The 11,189-nt window shown below is 30.5% G+C and overlaps 1 protein-coding gene across 1 annotated transcript; it reads left to right on the plus strand.

Annotated features, from left to right (window-relative positions):
• The first annotated feature begins 754 nt into the window (after positions 1-754).
• Positions 755-2,496, plus strand: LOC145242689 (uncharacterized). Its single transcript, XM_080105820.1, has 2 exons — positions 755-909; positions 954-2,496. Exon 2 carries the CDS (start codon positions 976-978, stop codon positions 2,122-2,124), a length of 1,149 nt encoding a protein of 382 aa, XP_079961946.1. The 5' UTR covers positions 755-909; positions 954-975; the 3' UTR covers positions 2,125-2,496.
• The last annotated feature ends 8,693 nt before the right edge of the window (positions 2,497-11,189 follow it).

The following is an 11,189-nucleotide window of genomic DNA, read 5'->3' on the forward strand; positions in this document are numbered from 1 at the left end:
TTGAACCGAAAGATTCCAAAATTCGTCACAAATAAATACTAAATACAACGAGCTGCTTTTTTTTTTAGTTCGACAAAGTATGATAAATCTTAATAAGCCCGGAGATTACATCAGCCGAATTGTTGTGAAAATAAATCAAAATATGAGAATAGTAATCCAAATAATCAAATTGATTAGATAATAAATAGCCTTCTGATAATTTCTCATTCATAATGTCAAACGTTACACTTTTTTTTTCGTTTTTCATACACATATATAAGACGTATATTTATAAATATGTAATCGATTATATTTATTGTTATCTCATTTGTATTCATATTTACTTGTCTCCCCCTGGTGGCAGAATTAGACATAAGATCGGTTTTAATGTGTAAAGAATCCAGCTCCCCAAGAAGGGGGGCTCTGTATAGCAACAAAAAAAATCAGCCATGCCATTTTTTCTCCACTGGCCGGGGACAGAAAACATTAAGCGTGGTATCATAACAAATAATACACTTACATCTTTTTCCCAAAGGTCAAGAAATTCGCTGTTCGCTAATAAATGTTATCAAAGTGTTTTATATATAAACTGTCCTTACGTATTAAATACGTATATACTTTGAACCTAGTATCTTAATTTCATTTTTACTGCATCAAAAGTTATACTTTATAGCTTCCTTTGTGGATGACCTTAATATCTGAATTTAAAGAAGTAAATGATTAAGCTAAATTAAAAGAGAAAATAATACCATCTTATAATTATAGGTTTTTTACAATTATACGTGTTTTCGATTATTTTATGAGCCTTCGGTAATTATGTGTTTAACGTTTTAATTTTACAACGTTTTGTTTGGTTATAAATAAGTTGTTGTTGACGAGCAACAACACAACTATATTTGAAACTATTCGAGAACATTTAGCACCTATTTGCTTTCTTGAAAAAAATTTGCCTCCTTTTATACTGCTGCTAAAACCTGTCAAGTATCTAGAACAAGAATGAAGACTGCAACATCTAGTCTTCTATACCTATTGCTACTAAAAATAGTATTCACTGAAGCACACTATGAATTGAGAACAGGTATGAAAAAATTAAGTTTACCAAATCTAGTCATCGAAAAGAATCGTGACGTGCCAGATGTGGGCTTAACCGCTAATCACAATATGAATTCTCAATTTGAAAATGGCGGACACGTTGGATCAGCTGACATGAATATAGTGCATGCAATGGATGAAAACATCGAAAAGAATCTCGATAACACAGCAAACGATAGACATTTGCTAACAGGAATCGGAAAACTTTTTCGCACCAAAATATTGAAGAAATTACATATCCTCAATGGAAACATTAAAACCAATATCAATGCTGACGATAATGACTATCAGTTACAAAAATACCAACCAGATTGCCAACGAAGAATTACGAAATTATTTTTGAGTAAAGACACTGAAAAGATTATTAGTCAATCAGGCGTCGATATTAAAAACGAAAGAGAGTCTAAATTGCAAAGGAACGAGGCTATTCTGCCACCACCAATGACAGAATTCCATCAATTGCATGAAAATATCGATAAAAATCGGGGCCATTCAGTCATCGATATGGCAGCTGCAAACGAAAAAGTGTCTAAATTGCAACGTGACGGCCCTATTCCGCCACCACCAATGGCAGAATCCCATCAATTGCATAAAAATATCGATAAAAATCGGTGTCATTTAGTCATCGATATAGCAACTGCAAACGAAAAAGTGTCAAAATTGCAACGTGACGGCCCTATTCCGCCACCACCAATGACAAAATCCCATCAATTGCATGAAAATATCGATAAAAATCGGGGTCATTCAGTCATCGATATGGCAGCTGCAAACGAAGAAGTGTCTAAATTGCAACGTGACGGCCCTATTCCGCCACCACCAATGACAGAATTCCATCAATTTCATGAAAATGTCGACCGAAATCTGGACCACTCAATAATCGATATGGCAGCTGCAAACAAAAAAGTGTCTAAATTGCAAGGTGGCCCTATTCCTCCACCACCAATGACAGAATTCCATTACGACGGATTACTGAATGAAAATAACGAAAATAATGAAAACAGTAAGTTAGTGTTTAACAAACGGTTTCGTGGGCTAATTGATCCCAATAGATAAAAAGATTTAAGAAATATCTTTAGAGGAAAGTATAAATAATAGAGGAACTTTACAGTTGTATGAATAAGACGACCCATGATTGTTCTAATTATATCTACATATTTGAGTTTTATAAAATATATTTTGTTGAAAGTTGTGATTGAACTGTCAACGGGAAATGGCTTTAGACATACTCAAAACAATAAAAATAACACCATAAGTTAGAGAATAGATACCAGTAAATAAATATATATATATATATATATATATATACATATATATATATGTATATATATATATATATATATATATATATATATATATATATATCGATATACTAACCGTAATTATGTATTAATGAATTACGACTACAATAAAATTATGATTCAATTATTTGATGTTTTTGTAATTTTATGAGCATGTATAAATGGTTCTATCAGTTAAAACACAACGTGTACGTAGATATGACTTATTAGCATAGAAATAATATTCATAGAAAGAGAACAATGTATGGAATTGATCAAGAAAGTACTGAAGGCTGATTTACAGATCAATAAGCCAATTTACAGAAGAAAAAAGGGGCAAAAACTGTCAGGTTCGAAGTAAAAAAAAACTGAAAACAAAATTTTAGCGCATAAAATAAGTTTAAGTTTACTTAAATAATATACTATTGTAAATGCAATTAGATTTCTTTTTTCAATGAATATTCAGAGAAATATTTTGACATAAGCATACAAGTAAGTATGAACGCAAATAAAAAAGTTATTATTTCATGGAAAGTCTTTTAGAAATATTTTTTGTAGAAAAGCTACAATGAAATAAATTTTATTTTTGGTCGGAACAAATATGATAAAACACAAATGTTTTTAAAAAATAATAATTGTTATAACACATTTTTTCCTGGTAACGTAAAAAATGTTATTATTGCTGATTGACGAATCACGCGAATTTTACTCGTTTAATTTTTGGTTAGATTACATAAAACAGAAAGGGCTGGCACAACTATTAAACAGCTTCTTAATCAGTATCAAAAGAGTTAGTCTGCAACCAGAAGATAAGAATACCAAGGAAGTATTTAAAAAAGGTGTGCTCCTTCAAAAAGCAAATAAAAAAAAAACTGTTATGTGAATTTATCTAGAATCGGTAAAGACATATATTCATGCCGTATCTTAGCAAAACTGATAGAACATTCTACTGTTTGTAATTGATAGCGTGTTTATGTGTTTTTGGTGCATATTTTTTTGTTTTTCTTTTTGTTTTGGAGGAGGCATTACGTGGTCCGTAGGACCAGACTCCGGGCGTAACTTACTTATTTTTTTATTAACAGCAGAGAATTGTATAACACTGAAAAATTCCTCTTTTTTAATATATGTTTTTTTTTGCATGACGTGGCATGTAGGTCAAACCCCGCACGTAAATTTCTATATGTGTTTTTTCATTTTTTTATTTTTAAACTCGAATGAAGTATACTTATAAGATTGGAAAATTTACGTGTCTGTGTATATTTAAAAAAAAACATATCTATTGTTTATGAAAGAGAAACTGGAATATTACGGTACTTTAATTAAATTTGATAATTGACACGCAGTGCACCCGGCATGAAATATGCGTAAATATGATATTTTGATTAATGCAAATTTCGAATTTATTATTATACTAGCGGGGGCACACGGCGTTGCCCAGGTGTGGAGAGGTGGGGAGGGGGAGGAAGAAGCAAAACAGCATCTTAACCCAGGTGGAGATGATTTCTTCCTCGAAAAAAAATACATTTGAATTTGTCAAGTCACTTAAAATAATAACACATTTTTCTAAAACATGTTTTTTTTTTTTAACTAAGTTTTCTTTAAAATAAGTGTTTGGTTTTAAATTATTATTTTCTTAAATCAAAAATTCAAAGGCTTTAATAACTCAAGCAATTACAGCAAAAAACACAACTTAACATGTTTTTATATATATAGATTCCTGCCCACCCGCTAATTTAACTTTTTTAACACCTCTCTCCACCAGGGCTGAACTGTTCTTTTGTTCCCCTTCTCCCATCTCTTCATACGCGGGTAACACTGGGTAGTCACGCTATGGATGTTATTTGTGTTTGTTTTTGCGATACGTCTTGAATGAATACAATTATTTAGGAAAGTATATTTTTACCTAAATGCGAGTTGGGAATAATTTTCCCTTTAATTAATTTGGTACCCCCACACGGGGCGCGGCAGATATATTATTTTTAAAATATAATTATCAACTGACATGTGTTTGGTCGTCTACGAGTCATCATAGCGGCTGAATCTCGCAAGATTCAAAATCAGGACCTCAGGGTAAGAAGCGGAAACCCTTATCCCTCGTCCACCTTGCGGACTTAAATCGCTACAATTATATATATACAATTATATATATACAATTATACATGTACAATTATATATATATATATATATATATATATATATATATATATATATATATATACAATTATATATATATGCAATTATATATATATGCAAATATATGTACATATATGCAATTATATATATATATACACAATTATATATATATATAGATATACAATTATATATATACAATAATATATATACAATTATATATATACAATTATATATATATATACAATTACATATATATACAATTATATATATATACATACAATTATATATATATACAATTATATATATATACAATTATATATATACAATTATATATATAATTATATATATACAATTATATATATATATATAATTATATATACAATTATATATATAATTATATATAAACAATTATATATACAATGATATATATATACAATTATATATATAATTATATATATACAATTATATACATACAATGATATATATATACAATGATATATATACAATTATATATGTATGTATATATATATATATATATATATATATATATATATATATATATATATATATGCCCATGATTGAATGATGATCAACGGATATTTCACACTCATATATTTTTATTGTAATTGAAATAACCGGGAGGATCGTTCACATGCATGCATGGAGTAACGTTGTCTAGAATATATATTATTCTATACTGAACTTTAAAGTACCTAATAATTTTTTTAGAAACTTATTTTATATGAACTTGCTATATAACTATTTCGGCAATCAAGCAAATATGTATCACATGCACACCATGAAGTCTGTGTCACAGGAAAATGAGGCGATTATCTGTTCTACTAGATAACATACAGGAAAGGCTATTAAATGACACATATTCATTAACCCGCGACAATATCCAACCATATCCCTATTTGATCCTAGATAACTATATAAGATACCGGAAACAACAAATACATAAATATATAATAGTACTTAAAATGTAATGCATTATTAGCCGTGAAGATTTTACTGTATAAATAATAAGATGAATATGATTCATAAATATTATACGAAATAAGAATTTTTTCATGATAATTTTCTTAAAATTAAAAATGAAAATAGCGAATGAAATAAATTACTGGCTAGTGTTAAAGATTGATCTTGCTAATAATTTATTATGAATAAAATTTGACCAAAATTGAAGTTTAGCTAAACGATCTTTTATTTTTAATTAATTATGTGAAAAATCGATTCGATGATTTACTTTATTTCTTGTAAAACAAGCAGAAATCTAATCTACTTAGTCTATCTACAACCTTCACCAGTAATCATTTTGTTTCATTTTATTTCATAATTGGCGGGAGGGTACCCGGCGTTTCCCGGTTGTTATGAGGGGTTCATGTTAGCGAAGTAATAACCCTGTAATAATTAGAGAAAAAAGTCAAAAAGATGTTAAACTTCTTAAAAAATAATCCAAAAGAAAAAGAAAACACGAACAAACGTATAAGTTCTTTGTAAAAGAAATCGGAAAAACAAATAGCAAAAATTCATGGAAAAACGTGTTCGGAAAACGAAAGACCAAAAACCAAAAACCAAAAACCAAAAGGCAAAAACACAGCGTAAAGCGAGAAAAAAAAAAAAAAGAAATGAAATGGCATAAATAACCCTTCAATTCGGTTAATTCCAATTTTTTAAGCAATTTCGAAGTAACGCTTCCATTCGGTTAATTCCAGTTTTTTAAGCAACTATTAAGAAAAGAAAACTGAAACTAGTGTTCCTTTGTAACTATTCCTAGTGAACGATCCGGAAACGGTGTTAAGTGGTCGCGGGGGAAGGAGGTATTTATTAGAGAGAAAATATTTTACCACTTCCATTGAGTTTAACCGATTTTTGGCGTTAACTCTCAGCAGTAAAAAATATAGGGATCTAAGATTATACAGGAAGTGGAGATGTAATAGGCCTATAACACATCTCAGATAAGTGCTGCAGTTTGTGCATATTACATTTGCATGAAATGTCTTGATTTTTAATCCCATTAAGGTAAAAATCACACGGAAAAATGAGTTCATTATATCTATCTATCTATCTATCTATCTATCTATATATATATATATATATATATATATATATATATATATATATATAATAGAGATAGAGAATAGTCATATCTTTCTCTGATTTTTTATCTATTAACAGGAAATTTGGTATATAAGATATTCATATATAGTTTTTATGGGTGCTGGGAAGGGGTTACAATAAGCAAATCTGTACGTAGGGTTCGTCGGATTCATCTATTGATCAATTGTTTCAAGATGCGCAAGCTCGGTTGAGTAACATCATATATTCTTTTTTGTGAAGAATAAATGTTTTTAAAACAGTGTGGAATGTCGGGTTAAGTTGGTCTAAATATTGTCGTACGTGACACAATGTCTTTCGGTTTTGGTTTCGATATCAGCTTTGATAAGTTTTTTTTTCTTTTTACAACGAGTTAACACTTTAGAAAACATAATACTCACGTGCACATGTATCAGGTTCTGTATTGATTAAAATATAATATCCATGCGCATTTTATGATCTGCTAATATGAAATAAAATATTTACTTCTAAATAGCAGTTGTCCAAAAGTGAGTCCAATCCGATAAGAAATTCATAAATCACATTTATATATCTGAAATGTACATTGCGCATTCATAACGGTGACTCTTTTGTATGAAAAATGTTCAAAACAGATTGAATATTGGTATTGTGTGTAAATTAAATTGAAAGTCAAGTAAAGACATAAACACCAGCAGGAAATTTCTGACGATTGTATTTACTGAACTGCACGGTTTTTATTCAATTAATTGTTACAATATACAGATAAATAGTGATTAGTATATACATTAATCGTATGCAAAAACAAACAAACAAAATCAAACAAACAAAGAAAAACAATATTATGTGAAAATAATATATTTTTACATTTAACATCCCCACTATTATTACATTTTAACACTTAGGAGATTTAAACCAAAATTAAGTGCACGCAAAACTAAGTATAAAATATATTGCGAGTACAATTTCGAAATTACAAACTTTCTGATAGTCATGTTGTTGAGGAGATACAAACAGTTAATGTCCACTTACAAAATAAAGTTTATACTTTTTGCATCATTACGTATGAATACGTAGAACGTATTAATAATAATAGCAAACTCTTTAAATACGGTAACTTTATACGGTTAACTGAACTCTCACTATAAATACTAACATACTCAATTCTTTTCTCAACCAGCTAAAATGGGATTATTGCATTATTGGGTAGATGTATTTGTCCGAAGATACGCATATACTTATTATGATCAATTATTTAAATATATTATTTTTAATCGTTTTAAAGACCTCTGCTATAATCTACCATAAATATATTACAGCTGCATAATATGACACGTTGCAGAAAAATTTTAAACTCTAGTAAATCTTGCATTGCTTATCAAGCTCAAGCTCCTGTCACCTCTTGGCAATATTAACATCCTTGTGTTTATTTGTTTTTTTTAAGTACTCTCAGGAGTATGTATGATGTGCATGGACTTACACCTCTTAACCTTCAGCAAATGTATATGACAAAGCTCTCTCTGATTCTCTCTACTCTGATCTGGAACGAATGGTTCAGTGGGGGAAGATGTGGCTGGTTACCTTTAATGCATCTAAAACCAAACTCTTATCTTAACATCATCAACGCTCCGATCCCCATCTGGCATCAATTGAAATAGATGGCTCTCGTCTAGGAGAAGCCCCATGTTGTGACAAGCTTCTGGGCTTGACCTTCACTCCTGATCTAAAATGGTACACGTACATCAAGTCTGTTACCATGATCGCTGGAAAGATGGTGGGATCCTTCTACCGCTCTCACTACTGATGCAATTCTCTATCTATATAAAAGCCAAGTACGTCCAAGGTTGGAATACTGCTGCCATATCTGGGCAGGAGCTGCTAAAAACAGCCTTTCCTGCCTTGACAGAGTACAAATAGACTTCGTGGCCTAGTGGGGGATGCCCTTTTCTCTTCCCTGCAACCTCTCTCCCACAGAAGAGACATTGCAAGACTATATTTGTCTTATCGTTGTTTCCATGGCAGGTGCTAGTCTGAACTCCAATCTCTAGTCCCATCTTTCCAATCTTTAACAAAAAAAACATCCCTCAAGCTGAATCCACTGACAAAAACTATCCCCACTCTTTATCCGTGCCTAAATCAAAACGTAGATTTGATGAACAAAGCTTCTTTCTTAAAACTGCACGCATGTGGAACTCGGTTCCGTTTGCCTGTTTCCTTCATGACTACAACTTGGATGTGTTCAAGTCGAACATAAACAAACTCCTGATGAACCGCCCCCTTAAGTAGACACTTTAAATATCCACACTAACGTACTGTACTTACAATAACTCTTATCCCTGAGTGGTTTCCGTACCTGTATAAGTGGTGACCACCTTGTAAAAAAAAAAAAAAAAACAATTTTATTAGTAGTGAAATCATTACATCAATGAAGAGGTTCTCAAATGCCGGAATATATTCCAATCTACATCTTCTTTCATTTAGCATGAATTTTTCTTTCATATTCGCCGTTTCTTCTTCTTCTTCTTTTTCTTCTTCTTCTTCTTCTTCTTCTTCTTTGTCTTCCCCTTCTTCTTCTTTGTCTTTTTCTTCGTCGTCTTATTCTTCTTCTTCTTTTTCTTCTTCTTCTTCTTCTTCTTCTTCTTCTTCTTATTATTATTATTATTATTATTATTATTATAAACTGAATGTTTTCACAAAGACTATCAAAAATTTTTCTGTCAACAAACTAGGCGCTTTCCTGGGGCCTAAGAGACAACAGGTCTCTCCGTTTCTCACGTATTTTCAAACTGTTTTGATAACACTTGCAAATGTATTTTTGTTAGCACAACAGCCGTTTACCATTGATTTAGCGCTGGCAGGGACTATTTGCCTTCACTGGAACTTTGTGGTAATAAGCCTTCCTAAGTTCCCTGATTCTTCTTCTTCTTCTTCTTCTTCTTCTTCTTCTTCTTCTTCGTCTTCTTCTTCTTCTTCTTCTTCTTCTTCTTATTATTATTATTATTATTAGCAGCAGCAGGAGCAGCCCGTGGAAATTTTACGGTCATTGAAAATATTTAAAAAAGCACACATTAGTAAGAAGCATCTTATCACATAATAAAACAATTACATTGAAGTTGGACCATGTACTATTACAGACTTAACTAAATTACGAAGCTTTGGATTTTAGGTCCTGGTATCTCTGCCGGCAATTGCATCGATTTGATGAACTGTTCAGATCTGATTCTGATTTCGACACATTATGATCTTATGACAGTGTGGTGCCCCGTTTTTTTTGTTTGTTTTGGAAATTTAATAACAAAAACCTTTGCAAATAGAATTCCCAGTATATGATTGTCTTTAATGTATTTCACAAGGTCAGATAGATGTGCATGATACAAACGTGATATTGTCAGGTCGATTTTAGGTAAGTTCTAATAGCCCCAACCGTTTATTATTTTATGATATCTTGGATTATACGTGTATGGGATCAATAGGTCTGACATTCTATATTTACAGAAAACTGATTTGTCCTAATTGCTTTATAATAATTCCCACGTAAGATATAAGTAGGTAATTATGTTTTCACCTGAAATGCGCAGGTTTAACAGATGTATAATCCACGGAGCCATCTTATGCGTTTACTTATTTTGACATAACTCTTTGGTGTGTGATAATGTTTTCACCTGAAATGCGTTGGAAAGTTTACTAATTTCAACATGACATGTTAATAGGTAATAATATATTAACCTGAAATGTGTATGTTAAAAGATATCTACTCAACAAAAGCTCCATATGATTATACGTATTTCGACAATGTTTCACCTTAAAAACGATCTTTAATCAACAAAATCACCCAATGATTGTAAAGATTTCGACATGACACTTTATTAAGTAATAATAATTTCACCTAAAATGTGTTGGAATTTGTAGTATTTTCAAGATCACAAGTAATAATTTATACCAGTTTAAAATAAGTAAAACTTTAAAAAAATATTTGAAGAAAATATTTATTACACATCCGTTAAACAGACCACACAATAAAAAGCGAGCGTTTAGCAAATTGAGCCCCCCTCTAAATTCCACATTTTTTTTCACGTTAATCTCATCGAGTCGAAATATTTTTCTCCGTGATGGTCACAACGTACGTGTTCAATTTAGTAGAACGTTATAACTGAAAACTGATCGCCGAGGAAAAAATTCATAAAATATTTTTCAATTGTCTTTTAAATCTCAGAAATAATTTTATAATCGATGAGATTTACTTGAAAAAAAAATAAAATAAAAAGTAAATCGTGGAATTTACAGCTGGGTGTAAATTTCCTAAACGTTCGTCCAATAAACAAATAATAATTTTAATTCATAATTTCCATTTATCACATTGGGGATTAGATGGCACAATAATCTCGATCCCTCTATCACATAAAAGAAACATTATGTTACTATGCCATCAATATATACAATGATATCGGTATGTCAGAAGATAATAGTTTTAAATAAGCAGAACTTTCAACTTTTATTTTTTAAGAATAGACTGTTTTTATTTATTTTAAACATTATATAAAGAGATGTTAAGCATTTTAAACAATATAAATACAAATTTTATAATGTTTATTATATGTTATTTTAACTAATATAAGCTGAAGAGTTTGT

The sequence above is a fragment of the Euprymna scolopes genome, chromosome 21 (assembly GCF_053919585.1).
Source record: "Euprymna scolopes isolate OS-2025 chromosome 21, ASM5391958v1, whole genome shotgun sequence".
Lineage (NCBI taxonomy): Eukaryota > Metazoa > Mollusca > Cephalopoda > Sepiida > Sepiolidae > Euprymna > Euprymna scolopes.

Bases quoted from the DNA above. Each gene is read 5' to 3' on its own strand.
- LOC145242689 (XM_080105820.1), top strand. From the start codon at position 976: ATGAAGACTGCAACATCTAGTCTTCTATACCTATTGCTACTAAAAATA.